General features: G+C 35.4%; 1 protein-coding gene across 1 annotated transcript in view; it reads left to right on the forward strand.

Annotated features, from left to right (window-relative positions):
- DNAH14 (dynein axonemal heavy chain 14) overlaps positions 1-22,145 on the forward strand; it is a 403,573-nt gene that overhangs the window by 36,968 nt on the left and 344,460 nt on the right. Inside the window, exons 9-10 of the mRNA XM_032289400.1 lie at positions 16,293-16,437; positions 19,842-19,973. Of these exons, the coding sequence (XP_032145291.1) occupies positions 16,293-16,437; positions 19,842-19,973 (277 nt within the window). The remainder of the gene's footprint in view (positions 1-16,292; positions 16,438-19,841; positions 19,974-22,145) is intronic.

Raw genomic sequence — 22,145 nt, forward strand, 5'->3', positions numbered from 1 at the left:
CAGCTGTGGTGGCTACAGTGAGACTCCTTCTGCTTGAGAAAAGCAGAAGGAAAAGTAAAGGGAATTTTGTTTTGCACCTTAGGTACTATCTTGGCCACAGTGGGATGGAATACCAAGTAGGCTCTTGGTGTTACTGATTGCAGGCCTCGATTCTTGGATGGCATTTCTGGACCTGCACTCTGCCAGAGGAGAGCCCACTACCCTGAAGGGTGAGTCCCAAGCCTGGCAGCATTCACCACAAGCTGACTGAAGAGCCCTTGCTGAACATCAGTAGTAGCTTGGAAGTGCTCCCTATGGGCCTGTGGTGATGGTGGCCACGGGGATTTCCTCTGCCTGTGGAAAGAGGAGGGAAGAATGGGAAGGACTTTGTTTTGTGGTTTGAGAGTCAGCTCAGTTGTGGTAGTATAGAGCATCAGATAGATTTCTAAGGTTTTGGACTCTAGTCCTTGGCTCCCAGACAGCATCTCTGGACCTACCCAGGGCCTGGGGGAACTCACTGCCATCAAGGGAAGGATGCAAGCCTGGCAGGCTTTGCCACCTGCTGATTGTGGAGCCCTAGATTCTTGAGTGAACATGGGCAGTAACCAGGTAGTGGTTACAAGGCTTTGGTGAGACACAGTCCTGTTGGCTTCAGGTTTAACCAAATGTATGCAAGCCTGGCTGGTTCTGCCACCTACTTAGGTCCTTGAGTCTTAGGTCCTTGAGTGAACATAGGTCTGACCCAGTGCAATCCGAGTGGTGGTGGCCACAGGGGGCTTGTGTCACCTAACCCCCAGCTCCATGTTGCTTAGCAGAGACAGAGAGAGAGAGTGAGAGACTCTATTTGTGTGGGAGAAAGTAAGAGAAGAGAACAAGAGACTCTGCCTGGAGACTACTTGCAGATTTTATTCAAGAACCTGGAGACTAATTCCAGATTTTATTCAAGACCTCCAAGGTTGTACCTCTGCAAGTCTGAGAGACTTACACAGCATTACTGGTCTTGGGGTGACCCTAACACAGATATAGCTGCAGTGACCTGTAACCTTAGATCACAACACCCAAGTCCCTTTGAATACCTAGAAAGTCTGCTCAAGAAAGATGGGTAAAAACAAGCACTGACTGCAAAGATTACGATAAATACCTAACTCTTCAATGCCCAGACACCAGCAAACATCCACAAGCATCAAGACCATACATGAAAACATGACCTCACCAGATGAGCTAAGTAAGGCACCAGGGACTAATCCTGGAGAAACAGAGTTACATGGTTTTTCATACAGTTAAGATCAAAACTGTAACAAAATAATAAAAAAAAAAAAAAGTCTCCCAGCAAAGAAAACCTTAGGACCTGATGGCTTCACTTCTGAATTTTACAAACATTTAAAGAAGAACTGTAGCAATCCTACTCAAACTATTCTGAGAAATAAGAGTGGTTGGGAATATTTCCAGACTCTTTGTATGAGGACCATGTTACCCTGATACCAAAACCAGACAAAAGCTCATTAAAAAAAAGAGAAAGAGGAAACTATAGGCCAATATCCCTAAAAAAAATTGATGCAAAAATCCTCAGCAAACTACTAGCTAACAAAATTGAACAACACATTAAAAAGTTTATTCATCATGACCAAATGGAATCTATCCCAGGGATGCAAGGATGTTTCAACATATCAACATTTGCATTTGTAACATTTGCATATTAATTGATATGCAAATCAATAAATGTGAAACATATCAACAGATTGGAGTATAAAAACGATCATTTCAATTGATGCTGAAAAAGCATTTGATAAAATCCAACATCCTTTCATGATAAAAATTCCTAAAAACTTGTTATAAAAGGGAACATACTTCAGCATAATAAAAGCCATATATGACAGATTCACAGCTAGTATTGTTGTACTGAATGTGGAAAAATTGGAAGTCTTTCCTCTAAGATATGGAACACAGCAAAGATGCCCTTTTTCACCACTGTTATTCAATCTATTACTGAAAGTCCTAGCTGGAGTACTCAGACAAGAGAAGGAAAAAGGGGCATCCAAATTGGAAAGTAAAAAATCAAATGATCCTTGTTTGCAGATCATATGATCTTATATTTGGAAAAACCTAAGGACTTCACCAAAAATCTGTCTAAATTGATAAATTCAGTAATGTTACAGGATACAAAATGAACATACAAAAATTAGTAGCATTTCTATATGCCAGCAGTGAACAATCTGAAAATGAAATCAAGAAAGTAATTCTATTTACAGTAGCTACAAATATATGTGGAGAGACAGAGAGGTGGGGGGCAGAGGGAGAGAGAGAGGTCTGAGGCCTGTAGTTGGTAAACTAGAGTCCCAGGAGATCTGATAGTATAGCATAGTTCTCCTTCAAGTCTGAGTCCAAAGGCCTAAAAACCAAGAGAGTGATTTAAGTTCCAGTCCAAGTCCAAGTCCAACAACAAGAAAAAGCCAGTGTCTCAGCTTGAGGATAGTAAGAGAGAGACAGAACTGTCTCTTACTCTGCATTTTTGTTTTATTCAGGCCTCAATGAATTGCATGAGGCCTGTTTTAGTTCATTTTGTATTGCTATAGCGAATACTACAGACTGGATCATTTATAGAAAAATATATTTGTCCTATACATCTGGAGGGCTGGGAAGTTCAAGAACTTGGCAACTGACATCTGGTGAGGGCCTTGTGCTGGGTTGTTCCATGGAAGAAGATAGAAGGCAGAAGGGCAAGCAAACAAGCTTGTGAGACAAAAGAAATCAGGTTGAACTCTTTTATTTTAGTTGTTTTAAACATTTTTTTTTTAAGTTATTGGGTACATGTATAGGATGTGTAGGTTTGTTACATAGGTAAACATGTGCCATAGTGGTTTGCTGCACCTATCAACCCATCACCTCTATATTAAGCCCAGCATGCATTAGCTATTTTTCCTAATTGTCTTTCTCCCCCCACACCACCCCACCAACAGGCCCCAATGTGTGTTGTTTCCCTCCCTGTGTCCATGCATTCTCATTGTTCAGCTCCTACTTATAAGTGAGAACATGCGGAGTTTGATTTACTGTTCCTGTGTTAGTTTGCTGAGGATAATGGTTTCCAGCTCCATTCATGTCTCTGCAAAGAATATTATCTTGTTCTTTTTTATGGCTGCATAGTATTCCATGATGTATATGTGCCACATCTTCTTTATCCAGTCTGTCATTGATGGATATTTGGATTGATTCCATGTCTTTGCTATTGTGAATAGTGCTGCAGTGGACATACATGAAGAAGATCAACATCACTGATCATTAGAGAAATGCAAATGAAAACCACAATGAGATACCATCTCACACCAGTCAGAATGACAATTATTAAAAAGTCAAGAAACAACAGATGCTGGAGAGACTGTGGAGAAATAAGAACAGTTTTACACTGTTGGTGGGAATGTGAATCAGTTCAACCATTGTGGAAGACAGTGTGGTGATTCCTGAAAGATCTAGAACCAGAAATACCATTTGACCCAGCAATCCCATTATTGGGTATATACCCAAAGGAATATAAATTGTTCTATTAAAAAATATATTTGTAAGAGGATATCACTGTGTCAGCCAGGCTAGAGTGCAGTGTTGTGATCATAGCTCACTGCAGCTTCAAACTCCTGTGTGCAAGCAATCCTCCCACTTCAGCCTCCCAAGTAGCTGGAACTATAGGCATGTGCCATCATGCCTGGCTGATTTTTAAAAACATTTTTAGAGATAGGGTCTCACTATGTTTCATAGGCTGGTCTGAAACTCCTGGCCTCAAGTGATCTTTCTCCCTCAGCCTTCCATTACTGGGATTACAGGTGTGAGCCACTGTGCCCCGCCTGAAGTCTTCTGTTTTATCAGGAGCCTACTCCAGCAGTAATAATGCATTCCCACAATAATGACATTAATCCAGTCATGAGGGCGGAGCCCTAATGACCTAATTACTATTAATAGTCTTACCTTTTAATGTCATCACAATGGTAATTAAATTACATCATGAATTTTAGAGGGGACATTCAAACCATACCAAGACCAAACCCCATTGGAGAGGGCAATCTCTTTTACTCAGTTTACCTGCTCAAATATTAATCTTATCCAGAAATATTCACAGAAACACCCAGAATAATGTTTAAGTAAAAATCTTTGTACCTGCTGACCCACTCAAGTTGACACATAAAATTAACCACCAGAAATGTTTTTTTAGATTTATATCTTTTATTTTGAGTAATTATACATGGCATGGAGTATTTATGTTCATGTGTTCATTGCTAGTATATAGAAACACAATTGATTTTTCATATATTAACCTTATATATTAATCATATAATCTTATATTAATCTTGCCATGTTGGACTCACTTAATAGTTCTAGGAGGTTTTTTGTTTTGTTTTGTATATTTCTTGGGATATTCTACATAGAATATCGGTTATCTGTAGATAGGGACAGTTTGTTTCTTCCTTTCTGATACATATGGCTTTATTTCCTCTTCTTGCCTTATATAATGGATGGAACTTCCAGCATTATGTCGAATAAGAGTGCTGAAGAATAGACATTGTTGACTTGTTCCCCAACTTAAAGGAGAAGATGGAGTATTTCACTATTAAGTAAAATGTTAGCTATATGAGACAGTTTTTTTTCTTTCTATTCCTATTTTTCTGAGAGTTTTTATCCTAAAAGTGTGCTGAATTTTGTCACATGCTTTTTTCTGTATAAATTGATTTGATCATGTGACTTTTTTCTTCTTTAGCATATTAATATGGTAAAGGACAATTATAGATTTTTGAATACTAAACCAGCTTTGCATCCCTGGAATAAATCCCTATTGGTCATGATGCATAATGCTTTTTACATATTTTAGCGAGTATTCTTGGCTAATATTTTGCTACAGATCTTTGCACGAGGAATGATGGTCTGTAGTGGTTTTTTTTTTTTGAACATTGCCTGGTTTTGATATCAGAATTTTATTAGCTTCATAAAATAAACTGGAAAGTATTTCTTTTTCCTCTTATTTTCTAGGAGAAATTGTATAGAATTGGTATTAATTCTTCTCTAATTTTTCTGACTTAAATGATGTTATATATTTATTTACTTTTATTGTACATTGACAGATTATAGTTGTATATATTTATGAGATACAAAATGATGTTAAAGTTTATGAATGCAATGTGGAATAATTAAATCAAGCTAGGAAACATATTTATCACCTCAAATACTTACATTTTGTGGTGAAAACATTTGAAATTTACTCTTAGCACTTTTGAAATATACAGTACACACCATTATTAATTGTATATATATAGTTAATATTTTTTTCTACTAAAATATATATGTATATTTTAGTAGGGACAGGTATCTATATGTTCCATCCATGTCCATGCAAAGGGCATGATCTTGTTGCTTTTCATGGCTGCATAGTATTCCATGGTATATATGTACCACATTATCTTTATCCAGTCTATTGCTGATGGAATTTGGGTTGATTCCATGTCTTTTCTATGTGAATAGTGCTGCAATGAACATACTGGGAAAGGCTCAGCATCATTGATCATTAGATAAATGCAAATCAAAACCACAATGAAATGGTTTGACATGGCTGTAATTTAATTGCATATGGATGTCCAGTTTCCTCAACACTATTTATTGAAGAGACTGTCCTTTATCCATTGTGTGTCCATGACACCTTTGTCAAAAATCAATTGTACATACATAGGTTGATTTCTGGGTTCCCCTTTCTGTTTTATTGGTATATACATCTGATTTTTTTTTTTTTTTTGGCCAGTATCATGCAGTTTTAATTGCTATAGCTTTAAGGCTTAGTTTAAAATTAGGTAGTTTGATGCCTCCTGCTTTGTTCTTTTTGCCTATGATTGCCTTAGCTATTCAAGGTTTTGTGGTTCCATATGAATTTTAAGATTTTTAAAAAATTTATATAAAAATTACATCAATATTTTGATGGAGATTGTATTGAATATGTTAACATTTTAACAACATTAGTTCTTCCAGTCCATGAACACAGGATATTTTTTCATGTATTTGTGTCTTCTTCCATTTCTTTTTTTAACATTTTATAGTTTTTAGTGTATAGATCTTTCACCTCATTGATTAAATTTATTCCTAAGTATTTTATTACTTGTTCTGTGGCTATTTAAATGCATTTTTTCCTTTAAGTATTTTCAGATGGTTTATCATTAGAGTACGGAAGTACTACTGATTTTTGTGTGTCATTTTGTGTTCTGCAACTTTACTGTATTTGTTTATTCTAACATTTTGTTGGTGGAATCTTTAGGTTTTTCTTTATTTAAGAACATGTCAGGAAACAGCAACACTTTTAATTTTTCTTTCCTATTAGGATGTCTTTTATTTCTTTTCCTTGCTTAACTGCTCAGACAAGAACTTCTAATACTATGTTGAATGGTAGTGGTGAGAGTAGAGATCCTTGTTTTGGGTCTCAGAAAGGACTTTCAGTTTTTCGACCAACAAGCATAGTGTTCACTGCAGGCTCATTATATATGACCTTAAATGTGTTGAGGTACAATCCTTCTATCCTTAATTTGTTGAAGATTTTATCATGAGAGGATGTTGAATTTTGTCAACATCTGCATCTAATGAGATAATCATATGGTTTGTGTCCTGTTAATGTGATGTATTGCATTTACTGATTTGTGCATGTTGAGCCATTCTTGGATTCCGGGGATAAATCCTAGTTGATTTTGGTAAATAATTCTTTTAATGTATTATTGAATTTGGTTTGCTAGAATTTGGTTTAAGATATTTGCATCCATGTTTAAGGACATTGGCTTGTAATTTTCTTTCATGTAATATTCTTGTTTGGCTTTTGTATCATGGCAATGCTGGGCCTCATTAAAAAGAGTTTGGAACCATTCCTTTTTCAATTTTTGAAAGGGTTCATGAGGTATTGGTATTAGTTCACTAAATTTTTGGTAGTGTTCAGCTGTGAAGCCACCAGATCCTGTACTTTCTTTTATGAGAGATGTAGTTACTGATTCAGGTGTCTACCTTGTTTTTGGTCTGTTCAGATTTTCTATTTCTTCGTGATTAAGTCTTGGGAGGTAATATGTGTCTAGGATTTATTTGTTTCTTCTAGGTTATCCAATTTGCCAGTACAGAATTCATAACAGTCTTATAGGATTCTTTGTATTTCTGTAGTATTAGTTGTAATGTTTTCTCTTTTGTTCTTGATTTTATTTAAGTTTTCTCTCTTTTTTTCTTAGTCTAGCTAAAGGTTTGTTAATTAAAAAAAATTTTTTTTATTGTATTTTAAGTTCCAGGGTACATGTGCAGATCTTGCAGGATTGTTACATAGGTATACACATACCATGCTGGTTTGCTGCTTCCATCCCCCATCACCTACATTAGGTATTTCTCCCAATGTTACCCTTCCCCTATCTCCCCACCCCCTGCTACCCCTCCCCTAGCCCCCCACCCCCCAACAGGCACCAGTGTGTGGCATTTCCCTCCCTGTGTCCATGTGTTCTCATTGTTCAGTTCCTGCTTATGAGTGAAAACATGTGGTGTTTGGTTTTCTGTTCCTGTGTTCGTTTGCTGAGAATGATGGTTTCCAGCTTCATCCATGTCCCTGCAAAGGACGTGAACTCATCCTTTTTAAGGACTGCATAGTATCCTATGGTGTATATGTGCCACATTTTCTTTATCCAGTCTATTGTTGATGGGCATTTGGGTTGGTTCCAAGTCTTTGCTATTGTGAATAGTGCTGTAATAAACATATTTGTGCCTGTGTCTTTGTAGTAGAATGGTTTATAATCTTTTGGGTTTATACCAAGTGATGAGATTGCTGGGTCAAATGGTATTTCTGGTTCTAGATCCTTGAGGAATTCCCACACTGTCTTCCACAATTGTTAAAAATTGTGTTCTTATTTCTCCACATCTTCTTCAGCATCTGTTGTTTCCTGACTTTTTAACAGTCACCATTCTAACTGGCATGAGATGGTATCTCATTGTTTTGATTTGCATTTCTCTAATGACCAGTGATGATGAGCTTTTTTTCATATATTTGTTAGCCACATAAATGTCTTCTTTTGAGAAGTATCTGTTCATATCCTTTGCCGACTTTTTGATGAAGTAGTTTGTTTTTTTCTTGTAAATTTGTTTAAGTTCCTTGTTGATTCTGGATATTAGCCCTTTGTGAGATGGATAGATTGCAAAAATTTTCTCCCATTCTGTAGGTTGCCTCTTTACTCTGATGCTAGTTTCTTTTGCTGTGCAGAAGCTCTTTAGTTAAATTAGGTCCTATTTGTGAATTTTGGCTTTTGTTGCCTTTGCTTTCGGTTTTTTAGTCATGAAGTCTTTGCCCATGCCTATGTCCTGAATGGTCTTGCCTAGATTTCTTCTAGGGTTTTTATGGTTTTAAGTTTTATTTTTAAGTCTTTAATCCATCTTGAGTTAATTTTTGCTTAAGGTGTAAAGAAAGGATCCAGTTTCAATTTTCTGCATATGGCTAGCCAGTTTCTCCAACACCATTTATTAAATAGAGAATCTTTTTCCCAATTGCTTGTTTTTGTCAGGTTTGTCAAAGAGCAGTTGGTTGTAGATGTTTGGTGTTATTTTTGAGGCCTCTGTTCTGTTCCATTGGTCTATACTATCTGTTTTTGTACCAGTACCATGCTATTTTGGTAACTGTAGCCTTATTGCATAGTTTGAAGTCAGATAGTGTGATGCTTCTAGCCTTGTTCTTTTTGCTTAGGATTGTGTTGGCTATACATGCTCTTTTTTAGTTCCATATGAAATTTAAGGAGATTTTTGGGCTCGGATGATAAGTTTTCTAAATATACAACTATGTAATCTGCAAACAGAGACAATTTGACTTCCTCTCTTTCTATTTGAATACCTTTATTTTTTTCTCTTGCTTGATTGCCCTGGCCAGAACTTCCAATACTATGTTGAATAGGAGTGGTGAGAGAGGGCATCCTTGTCTTATGCTGGCTTTCAAAGGGAATGCTTCCAGCTTTTGCCCATTCAGTATAATATTGGCTGTGGGTTTGTCATAAATAGCTCTTATTATTTTGAGATACGTTCCATCAATACATAGTTTATTGAGAGTTTTTAGCATGAAGGCGTATTGAACTTTATTTGAAGGACTTTTCTGCATCTATTGAGATAATCATGTGGTTTTTGTCATTGGTTCTGTTTATGTGATGGATTACATTTATTGATTTGTATATGCTGAAGCAGCCTTGCATCCCAGGGATAAAGCCAACTTGATCGAGGTGGATAAACTTTTTCTTGTGCTGCTGGATTTAGTTTGCCATTATTTTATTTTACAGTTTCTATAAAGCAGGCCTGGTACTCATGAACTCTCTTAGCATTTATTTGTTTGGGAAAGTTTTTATTTCTGCCTCATTTCTGAATGACAGCTTTGCTGGGTAAAATATTTTTGGCTTGCAGGGCTCCCCCCCCCCATAGCATTTTTAATATATTATCCCATTCTTCCATGGCCTATGGAGTTTCTGCAGACAAATCTGCTGATTGTAATATTGGGATTTTTTTGGGGGGGTGTATATGATCTGTTTCTTATCTCTTGCTGCTCTCAGAATGTTTCTTTGTCTTTGATTTTGATAGTTTAATGATTACGTGTGTTGTTGAACTCTGGGTTAAATTTAATTGGAGGTCTCTGCACTTGTGGATGTTGGTATTTTTCCCTAGATTAGGGAAGTTTTCAGCCATTATTTCTTTAAATGTGCTTTCTGACTGGTCTTCTCATTTTTCTACTTTGTAACTTCTATTATGACTCTTGAGTGTCTTGACAGTATTCTATGGTTCCCGTAGGCTTTTTTCATTCCCTTTTGCCCTTCTGACTGGATAATTTCACATCCTGTCTTTGACCTCATTTATTCTTTCTTCTTTGAGCCTGCTGTTGTAACTCTCTATTGCAATTTTCAGTTCAGTCATTGTATCTTTATTTCTAAGAGTTGTATTTTGCTTCTTTTATTCTTTTATTTCTTTGTCAGACTTCTAATTTTGTTTATAGTTTTCTAAATTAATTTCATATACATAACTTTTTGTAGTTCACTGAGCTTCTTTAGGAGGATATTGCTGAATTATTTGTCTGCTATTTAATAGGTTTCCACTTATTTAGGGCCAAGTGATGAGGCCTTATTAGTTTCTTTTGGAGGTGTCATGATTTCCTGAGTCTTTGTGATTCCATGTTCTTGTGTTGATGTCTCTGCCTAGGACACAGACACCTTTCAGCTTTTATAGGCATTAGTATTTTCTTCTTTTTCTTTTGAGACAGAGTCTGGCTCTGTAGCCCAGGCATGATTGTGGTTCACTACAATCTTGACCTCCTGGGCTCAAGCAGTCCTCCTCAGCTTCCTGAGTGGCTGGGACCACACGTGCATGCCACCATATCCAGTGAATTAAATGTGTGTATATATACATATATATAGATATATTTTTTGTAGTGATAGTGCCTCACTGTGTGTTGCCCAGGCTGGTCTTGAACTCCTGGGCTCAAGTGATCCACCTGTTTCAACCTTCCAAATTGTTGGGATTAGAAGTGTGAATCACCTGTGCCTGGCCATAGATTTTTATTTGGCAGAGATAGAACTTTCACTGTTGAGTCTAGGTTGTGATTTTGGGTGTGCCAGCTGGTAATGACCTTGGGCAGGCAGAACTAGCTTTTGTGTTCTCAAGATTGCAGTGATGTTGCCTTTGATCTGAGTTAGGGTAGGGAAGCTGGCTGGGCTCTACTCCCTGGCGAGCCCCTAACTGAACTCTGCAATCAAGCAAAACTGCTGGCCGGACACTATAATGGTCTTTTATCTGGCTGAGCCACGACATATATTCCCTGGCCTAACGGTACCAGTGATTGAGCTCTGCACTGGTTGTGAGAGGAGCTCCAAGGTTAGGTGGAGTCAGTGCTTAGGATAGAGGGGACCAGCATCTCTGCTTAGTAGAAATGTGCAGATGAAGTTTGCCTTTCTGCCTACGCAGGGCCTTGGGGTGCGCTTTGAGGCTGAACTGAGTGCTGTTTAACCTTCTGGGTGTGGAAAAACTAGCTCCTGTGCGTCATTATATTGCACTGTGGTGGGTATCTCTCTCCCTGTATGGGGCCTTGGGATAGGGTCTGAGGCTGGATTGGAGGCTGAGCCATCTAGGGATATAAGCCAGGCATCATTTCCCATCACTTCTGGGAGTGACTAGCTAGGATTTGTGAGGAGCTATGCTGTTAGCTGGTACCTCAGGTTGTGTACTATCACTGGCAGGTACACAGAACTGCCACCAAGATCTGTAAACCATTTACCATGAGCTCTGAGATCTCCTTGCTTTATCTCTACCTGACCCCAGGTGGTCTAGCCATGCTCTTACTCTCTGTGTTCCCCATGAAGTGAGACTGGAGTGGGCTTCTTGGGAAGCATATCAGAATGCCAGGGAAACTGGATGTCTGTTTTCTATTCTATTTTCTCATTGTAGAAACTGTGGGCCCTGGGATAGTTTTTTCTGTGTTGCACTGAGCCATCTTGGGGAAAGGAAAGGCAGTGGGATCGAAGTGAGATCATTTCTCTTATCCTTCAAAGGCAGGTTTTTTTTTTTTTTTTTTTTTTTTTTTTTCCAGATCTGTGTTCTATGCTCCATGCAGCTTTCTCAGGCTTTCCCAAGTTTTGGGAACACAAAGTTGTTCTTGTCTGTGAATAGTTGCTAGTTGAACTTTCTGTGGGGGGTAATGAAGGCCTGAGACCCTGTATTTTGCCCTTTGACTGATATCTATCTGTGTTAATTCTTCTTTAAGCATTTGTTAGAAATGACCAGTGAAATAATCTGGGCCTGGAGATTGCTTCTTTGGAAGTTTTAAAATTATGAATTTAATTTTCTTGATAGGTATAGGGCTACTGAGATTATTTGTTTTATACTGAGTGTGTTGTTGTAGTTTGTGTTTTTTGAGGAATTGGTAGATTTCATCTAAGTTGCCAGATTTATGTATAGAATTATTCATGATATTCCCTTGTGGTATCTTCGATGTCTACAGGGTATCTTGATACCCCTATTTCATTCTTGTTACTGATACTTTGTATCTTTTCACTTTTTTTCAGTCTTATTTGAAGTTTACTTTATTGATGTTTGTAAATAATCAGCTCATTGTTTCATTAATTTTTCTCTGTTTTTCTTTTCTCCATTTCATTGATTTCTGCTCCTATCATTATAATTCCTTTCCTTCTGTTTGCTTTGGGTTTCATTTGTTCCCGTTTTCTAAATTCTTAAAGTGAGAGCCTAGATTACTGATTTGGAAGTGCCTCTTTAACGTAAGCATTCAGTGCTATAAAGTTCCATCAGGACTGGTTTAGCTATATACCACATATTTTTATATGTTGTATTTTCATTGAGTTCACTGAATTTTTAATTTTCCTTAAGTCTTCTTTGACCCATTTAGCAGTGTTTTATTCAAATTCCAGTGTTTTGAGATTTTATTATTATTTTTATTACTAATTTCTAGTTTGATTTCATTGTGGTGAAAAATCAGTCTGTATGATTTAAAAAAAATTGTTGAGTTGTTGTTGTTGTTGTTTCCAGGATATGGTCTTTATTGGCATACGTTCATGAGAACTTGAACGTGTGTTCTTCTGTTGTTAGGTGGAGTGTTCTATAGAACACTGCTTAGATCCACTTGGTTGATAAAGTTGTTTAGCTTTCTATATCTTTGCTCATCTTCTACCTAGTTGTTTTGTCAGTTGAGAGAGTGCTGAAGTCTCCAGCTGTAATTGTGGATTTGTCTCTTTTTCTTTTCAGTTCAGTTTTTGTTTGACATTTTGAAGCCTTATTGTTTGGTACATACACTTTTAGAATTACTTTGTCTTCTTGGTGGATTGATTCTTTTATCATTATATAGTGACCCTCAGTGTTTCTGGTAGTTTTCTTTGTTCTTTGTTCTGGTAGTTTTTTAAATTTGGTATTAATATAGCCTTTATGTTTTCTTTTGATTCATGTTTATGCAGTATATCTTTTCTATCCTTTTACTTTTGACATGCCTATATTATACTTGAAGTGAGTTTCTTATAGACAGCATATAGTTATGCCATGTTTTTCAACCCATTCTACCAATCTCTGTCTTTTAATTGCTGTATTTAGACCATTTACATTTAATCTGATTATTTATATGGGCTTTAAGTTGTAAACCATTATTTTTAGATTCTGTTAGTTGCCTCTGCTGTTTATTTTTATGTTTTATTTTTCCTGCTTTGAACATTTTTAAGAATTCCATTTTATCTGTAGTATTTTTTTCAATGTGTTTCTTTGTATAGCTTTTTTAGTGGTTGCTATAGTATACAATTATATATACATTACAGTCTACTGGTGTTATAATTTTATCCGTTTGAATGATATGTAGAAACCTTCACATTTCTTTACCTTCCTGTTTGTAATATATTGTCTTAGTTTTAATGCATACATTTGAAGCTGTATCAAACAGTGTTATAACTTTTGCTTCTGTCATCAAATAGAATTTGGAAAACTCATGAGAGGAATATTCTATTGGCTTATATTTTTGTCACTTTTTTCTTCCTTTTTAATGTTGCAATATTCCTTCTTTTTTTGTTTGATTTCTGTTTAAAGAATTTTCTCTAGTCATCCTCATACACAAGTTCTCTTACCTTTCCTTTGTGTTAGAATGTCTCAATTTCCTCTTCATTGATGAACATTTTTGCTAGATAAAGGAGCCTGGGTTGACAGTTTCTTTCAGTGCTTGAAAAACATTGTGTCACTTCCTTCTAACCTCCATGGTCATTTGAATTGTTTTTGTCTATAGATAAAGTGTTTTAACTTTTGCTGATTTCAAGGTTTTTTCTTTTGTGTTTAGTTTTCAGAAGTTTGACTTTGATGTGTCTTGGTGTGGATTTCTTTGTCGTTATCCTGTTTTGAGTTCTCTCAGCTTCTTGAATATCTGGGTTTGTATGTCTTTTGACAAATTTGGAATTGCTTCAGCCATTATTTCTTCAAGTATTTTTTTTTTTAAGCCCTACCTTCTTTAACCTCTCCTTCTGGGACTCCAGACACAAATACTAGATCAATTTTGTAAGCCCATGGGTGAATGAAGAGTTGCTCTTTTTTTTTTTTTTTTTTTTTTTTTTCCTTTTTTTTTTTTTTGAGATGGAGTTTCATTCTGTTGCCCAGGCTAAATGCAGTACAGTGGCATGATCTTGGCTCACTGCAACCTCTGCCTCCTGGGTTCAAGCAATTGACTTCTGTCATTTTTTCCCTGTTATTTAGATTGGATAATTTCTGTTTCTCTGTCAGTTCACTGATTTGTTTCTCTGTCTGCTTCCTTCTGTCATTGAATTCATTCATTGAGTTTTTTGTATTTCTGTCATTGTATTTTTTAATTCTAAAATTTCCATTCAGTGGTTCTTTATGTCTTCTATTTCTTTACATATTACCACCCAGTGGGAACAAATGTCCAAGCTCCCTATTTTACTTTCCCCCAAAACCCTCTTTGGAGGCATTAAGGACGCGTTATAACAATTTGCCAAGGATAAAACTCGAGGCTTCCCACTCACCCATTTTTTCACTGTGGTATTCAGCTGGAATAGAATACTTACTATCTAAATGCTTCTGTCATGGTAGGCTGCCCTTTTCCTGGTCCTTTAGCTAGACAATGGACTTTTTTTTTTTTTTTTTATAAAATCTGCACCCATTGGTGTTTCTAGGTTACTGGTTTCTTCAGCTTCAAGTCTAGGATATATCAGGCAAAAAGAAAACCCAGTGAACTTACCACCATGTCATTCCTAGCCATCTTGCCTTTTCTTCCCCTTTCTTTCATCTTTCACTACATTAAAGCAAACATAACAAGACACTGCCTTTCAGTGTCTTGTTATGTTTGCTTTAATGTAGTGTCCAGAGTTTTTAATTGTATTGAGCAGGAAGAACAGTGAAAAGTATGTCTCTTTCATTTTTCCTGGAATCCAGTACCTGAGTTTTAACAGTCTTTTGTGATATGTTCCTTAATGCCAAGCAATTCTAGTTTGTGTGTGAGTTATGTTTTGGAGAATGTATTTTGCTTTCTTTTGTAATAAAATAACAATTTGTGGTGAGTTCCTTATAATACTTACGCTTGAAGACAGTCATCAATCAATGCATTATTTTTCTCTTGTTATATCATACATTACAGCTCTAATTTTTTCATGTTTTCCATACCTATAATTATTTTTATGTGCACCCCCCCATTTTCTTTCATCTCTATGTTGAAATATGCAAAAAAAATTGAATACATTTTTAAAGGAAAAAAAGAAAACTTTAAACCATCACTGGGTAGTGTGAGTTTATTACCTAAATTTTGATAGTTACCTTCTTGCTAATAAATACTGAGATTGTGTTTGCATTTTGTGATATTTTACTTTCCATTATGTGCCACATGTCTTTAACATAATCTCTCTTTCTGTAGCAGATACTTAGAGGGATGTCTAAGGCTTATATAATTAGGGAGAGTTCTTTAAGATAAATAGTACAAAGCTTTGGAATAGGCAGTGTAAATGACGGACCTATGAAGCTTAAACTTCACTAGCTTTATAATATATAAAGTCCTCAACTGTAAGAAAGAAAGAGGGCTAATTTCTGATTATTATATTTTCTGTATATTATGAACTTGATAACCCTTAAAGGTCAGCCACTCCAAAGGGATATTTCAGGGCAGAAGGCCCCCTCTTCTTCACACACTGTTGCACAGGGAAGTTTGCTTTACTTGATCCAATTTTTAAGGCACCTCATCTCTTCTACTCTGCTGTTTTCTCCCCAAGTTCTGTCCTTCTATTATTTCCAGTGTAGTTAGTAATGATTTGTCTTACCTTTGTGACCATTACTTAGACTAGTAGGAAAAGGCAGAGAAAAGAAAAGGACGCTTCTTTATTTTAGGATATAGGTAGTTGGAAATTTTAAGAAACATTCTCCCAATGGTCCCTATTCCAGTTAGTATTTTTTTTCTGTAATTGGGAGAAAAGTATATTGAAGGAATTTATTTGGATTTAGTGAATTTAATAAATTGAGAACATATAATTCATCTTAGATAATACTTGTCATATTTCAAAATTATTAGGATGCAGTGGCATAACAGAATAGTATAATCACTGGTTTCCCCCTCCTATTTTGTTCTTATTTAACACACCTAGTACCCAAAACCTTGCCTACAACATTATCATCCAAACACAACCCCTAATGTTTACTAATTATCATTTAAAATGCATAGATGTAAAGCATTTTGACTATAAGGATATTAACTAAACCATACTACTTACCTCTAAATTAATTTTACTCATTTTGAATGAGAGATAAATCTATAGAAATTTTTTAACTTTCAGGTCATTTTTGTACCACCATCTTTTTTTGGCTGATGACTTATTTCAAGCCTGTTTGCTGTATATAAGAGGACTTTGTGAAGACGCAATTAATCTCAAAAATTATAATGAACATGAAAATAATCTGTCTGCCATATGCCTTGTAAAGGTGAGTAGAAGTATACTACTATAAGCTAATATTGGTATGTAGAAACTAGGAAGAACAAACAGCATTTTGAATTTAAAAAAATACAGATTTCTAAATTCATAAATAAACCATCTCTTTTGATGACTACTGTTTTAAAATATCTGCAAAGGACATGAGTTTCTTGCAGTAAATTTTAATAGATAATATTTCTTATAATTTCTTTCTTATGCCTAACCTAAGTCTATAAGACCCTTTATTTTCAAATGTATTTCCAAATATGTAATATTATTTAAAATAATCAGTTATCTCTTATACATAATTGCTACTTATCAGCTATTCTTCCCTTATATAGTGTGTCAAAATATTCTAAGTTTTAATTCGGAAGATTTGGTTAGATTTATGAATTTTCCTATTTCAAGATTCCAGAAATGAGCCTCTTAATGGAATAATTTAATTTAATTTAATTTATATAAGATAGCTCTTTTGAAGTGTTTAAGTACCTAGAACTAATTTAGTTTACAATTGAACAAGATTCTAGCGGTTTTAACCTTGCTCACCCAATGTATGAGAGAGAAAAGTAAAATTGATAGAGTTATCTAGACTTAGAGAGAGGAACTCTAAAGGGGCTTGGACAAGTTAAATATTTGATAATTAGCTCAAAAATCAGTTGTTGACTATCTACATGTGAAAGGATCAATAGTTATAAATCAACATCTATGTTTAGAATTGATTATGTGTAGTAATTGATACATAGTAGGTACTCAACAATAGTCTTTGAATAAAATCGAAGAATAAATCAATGAAGGAGGAGGAATTATCACATAGATATATATTTTGTATACTTATATTGAGAATATTTATGTTTCAAAATGTTTAAATTCACCTTAAGTAGGAGACATTTCACAGAGGAATCTTTGTGATTTAGTTTTTATGTAGAAGGAAATAGGATATGGTTTTCATGTAAAAGGAAGTAAAATAACCTGTGATATTACGTTGTTTTGTAAATGACTGAGTGACAAAATTTATTAATTAATTTTTAATGATGGGTGGGAAGGCATAAAAAACTTTAAAATATCTTTGAAGTCTGTGCCTTAAATTCTAATGAATGATAGAGAACATTACTAGTGATAGAGAAGAAATGTTAGGACTCTTTCCTAGAGACCGTAGGCCATGTCAGCTTTCATATAGCACATCAGGAGGAAGACAACAAGCTTTTCCAGACAATATGTAAGTATTTATTATCTAGTATATGCAAAGTGCTGGGCAAAGGAGATGAATACAAAGTGAAAAACAGTGCTTTGCTATTTTCAATCTGCTTACAGTTCATGGGAAGACATAATTCTTTACATATAAAAATGAAAACTAATTCTAGAGGTAGTTTCTTTGATTTGCTAATCATTCTACCTAAGTAATTAGCAAAGTATAAAGTAAGGAATGTTTACTGGCAGATAATACATGTAAAACAGTCATGTTATGGATATCCAGAGGAGGCAGAGATTAGCCTTATTTAAAATTAAAGTTAGGTAATGTCTCATATTTTGACCTAGACTGTGCTGAATTTGAATAGCCATAGAGGAGGAGATAAGGCAATGAAATAAAGAATATAAATGTGAGTGAGGCATTTAATATGTATTTGATTTGAAAGTTAGATTGGCTCATGAATGTCAGGCTAAAAATAACACAGTAATGGAAAAGTAGGATTTCAACCTGCCCATGGGGCAGGGGCAGTCCTAGTGGTGATTGTTATGAGGGCAGTTTTCAAGAATGGGAATTTCGGAGACTGTATGTGGAAAAGCCAGGTTCAGATGGAGGAAGAACAGGGATTCATAGCCCAGAGAACCAAGCTGGGGTCAGGAGTCAAGGTTGCCAATTGTGCGTTAGAATTGGAAGGCTATGCATAGCCCAGGGATGAATACACCAATGAAGACTGACAATGAGGATGTAAGGAGAATGAAGCAAGGTTATGAATGTGAAGAATGGCATTGTTCAGAAGTTAATGCCATTAATGGTGGTCATAAGTGTACTCTGCTAGGATGAAAGCATACCTTTAAAGAGGATGGAATTTCTAGAACTGGAAATATGTTCTTTGTTCAAATCTTCACTTTCAAATGGATGGAACATTATGTTTTTGTATTACCAGAGATTAATTCTTAGCTTAGTTGATGGAGATTTCTCCTGGCTAGATTCTGAATGAATTTTGAATAAAATCCACCTATTTGAACAAAACTTAGTTCTAGAGAGATCGTCACTTATCCAGTTGACAGAATCATGTAGAGTTGAGACTTTGGACCTTTTTTCATATTCGAGTGAAGTTTGTTTTATTGAGCAGTATTTTGGTGCTTAATGAAGATGTAAATATTTGTGTCCCACTCCTTTACCAGGAGAGGGCAGTGAATGGTGCTGGTAATCTACGTTTTAAATAGGTTCCTCAGTTAACTCTCATGCAGGATAAATTTTGAGAACTACTCTTAAAGAACAACTATTCAAAGTTTTTGAACATGGTATTTTTGGAAAATTATTTTGATATTGATTTGTGGGAAAAATTGGAAGTGGAGAGATACTTTGGTAATAGCAATCAATTATGATAGTACTGGAAAAATGCAGGTATAAGCAATAAAGACTTTAATTAGGATGTTGCCAGTAAGACCAGAAAGGAAGGGAGATTTGGGGAAAATTCGGACTTGGTAATCAGATATGGGACCAGGAGAGTGGAAAGTTAAAAAGTAAATCCAAAATTTTAAGCAAGAGCAATACTTTTCAGTCTCTTTTGTTGTGGGAAGATACATTTATTAATTTTTATAGTATAATTAGGGATAAAGATATCTATATTAATGAAAATATATTTTGTCAAGAAAATTAACACAGTTTAGGAAAAATAATACTGAAAGAAGGAAGAATGATGGAATATATATGCATGGATGGAACATTATGTTTCTGTATTACCAGAGGTTAATTCATAGCATAGTTGATGGAGATTTCTTCCTTTTATAGGTTCTGAATGAATTCTGAATAAAATTAACCTTATTTGAATTATTTAATTTTTTCCCTCTTCATGGTGTATTTTATCTTTGTGTTTTACATTTTTACAGGTAATTGTGACTTCAAAAGTAAAAGTAATTCCTGGGATTGGTGGATTCTCTGTGTGCATAAAAGTTTCACACACGTATCAGCTCTTGAATTTTCTGCTTCAGTTTAATCTTAGTTGTTATTTAAAACAATAATATATTTGTCTATATTTCAATCAAGATTTAGTTAGATTTAACAAGTGTTTAAATTTGAGAAACATGTAAGTCATATGGGATATATATATAAGAAAATGTAAAATATGGGGGTCTTCTTTATGACATGAAAGATGACCAAATATTTTCTTTTTAAAGTATGAATTTTGACTTTCTAACACTCAGTATTTACTATTATCTAATTAGCTGGATAGTTCTCGAACATATTCTCTAGATGAATTTTGTGAAGAGCAATTACAGCAAGCTACCCAGGCACTGAAACAACTTGAGGACATCAGAGATAAAGCAATTTCAGAGATGAAAAGTACTTTTTTAAAGGTAATTCTTTAATTATATAATATTTATCAAAGTGGCAATTTACTGGCTGAAGCAATTGATACAAATTGCATCCCTGGAAAAAGTGTCTGAAATGGGAAGGTAAGGAACGAAGGTGGTTAATTAACTAACTAACTGGTACTATGTTTTGTTATATACAATAATTTTTCCAGGTGCAGTGTGAAATGCAAAGAAATATATATATATGAATGCATATATGTGTGTATCTATATATAACTTATGACATTTAATACATTTAAATGCTGAAGATGATGATTCTCAAACTTTAGTAGCCAGAATAATCACCTAGGAGGCTTGATAAAAAAAGATTTCTGTTTCAGTAGGCACAGCCTGTGGATGTACATTTCTCTATTTTTTTTTTAATGTTTTTTCTTATACTCTTAAGTTCTGGGATACATGTGCAGAATGTGCAGGTTTGTTACATACATATACATCTGCCATAGTGGTTTGCTGCAACCATCAACCCCTCATCTACATTAGGTATTTCTCCTAATGCTATGCCCTCCCCTTGCCTCCCACCCCCCAACAGGCCCTAGTGTGTGATAGTCCCCTCTGTGTTCCCATATGTTTGCATTGTTTAACTCCCAGTTATGAGTGAGAACATGTGGTGTTTGGTTTTCTGTTCCTGCGTCAGTTTGTTAAGAATGATGGTTTCCAGCTTCATCCATGTCCCTGCAAAGGACATGAACTCATCCTTTTTATGGCTGCATAGTATTGCACAGTGTATATGTGCCGCATTTGCTTTATCCAGTCTATCATAAATGGTCAGTTGAGTTGGTTCCAAGTCTTTGCTATTGAGAATAGTGCCACAATAAATATATGTGTGCATGTGTGTTTATAGTGGAATGATTTATAACCCTTTGAGTATATACCCAGTAATGGGATTGCTGGGTCAAATAGTATTTCTAGTCCTGATCCTTTAGGAATCACCACACTGTCTCCCACAATGGTTGAACTAAGTTACACTCCCACCAACAGTTTAAAAGCATTCCCATTTCTCCACATTCTCTCCAGCACTGGTTGTTCCTGACTTTTTAATGATTGCCATTCTAACTGGTGTGAGATGGTATGTCATTGTGGTTTTGATTTGCGTTTCTCTAATGACCAGTGATGATAAGCTTTTCTTCATATGTTTGTTGGCTGCATAAATGTCTTCTTTTGAGAAATGTCTGTCATATACTTTACTTGCTTTTTGATGAAGTAGTTTGCTTTTTTCTTGTAAATTTGTTTTTCTTGTAGATTCTAGATATTAGTCCTTTGTCAGATGAATAGATTGCAAAAATTTTCTTTCATTCTGTAGGTTTCCTGTTCACTCTGATGCTAGTTTCTTTTGCTGTGCAGAAGCTCTTTAGTTAAATTAGATCCCATTTGTCAATTTTGGCTTTTGTTGCCATTGCTTTTGATGTTTTAGTCATGAAGTCTTTGCCCATGCCTATGTCCTGAATGGTATTGCCTAGGATTTCTTCTAGGGTTTTTATGGTTTTAGGTCTTAAGTTTAAATCTTTAATCCATCTGGAGTTAATTTTTATATAAGGTGTAAGGAAGGGATTCAGTTTGTTTTCTGCATATGGCTGACCAGTTTTCCCAGCACCATTTGTCAAATAGGGAATCCTTTCCCTATTGCTTGTTTTTGTCAGGTTTGTCAAAGATCAGATGGTTGTAGATGTTTGGTGTCAAAGATCAGATGGTTGTAGATGTTTCTGAGGCCTCTGTTCTGTTCCATTGGTCTATATATCTGTTTTTGTGCCAGTACTATGCTGTTTTGGTTACTATAGCCTTGTGGTATATTTTAAAGTCTGGTAGTGTGATGCCTCCAGCTTTGTTCTTTTTGCCTGGGATTATATTGGCTATGCAGGCTCTATTTTGGTTCCATTTGAAAATTAAAGTAGTTTTTTTCTAATTCCGTAAAGAAAGTCAATGGTAGCTTGATGGGAATAGCATGGAATATATAAAACACTTTGGGCTGTATGGCCATTTTTCACAATATTGATTCTTGCTATCCATGAGAATGGAATGTTTTTCCATTTGTTTGTGTTTTTTTTATTTCCTTGCACAGTGATTTGTAGTTCTCCATGAAGAGATCCTTCACATCTCTCATAAGTTGTATTTCTAGGTCTTTTATTATCTTTTAGCAATTGTGAATGGGAGTTTGCT

The sequence above is a fragment of the Sapajus apella genome, unplaced genomic scaffold (assembly GCF_009761245.1).
Source record: "Sapajus apella isolate SASKATOON/1434 unplaced genomic scaffold, GSC_monkey_1.0 scaffold22, whole genome shotgun sequence".
NCBI lineage: Eukaryota > Metazoa > Chordata > Mammalia > Primates > Cebidae > Sapajus > Sapajus apella.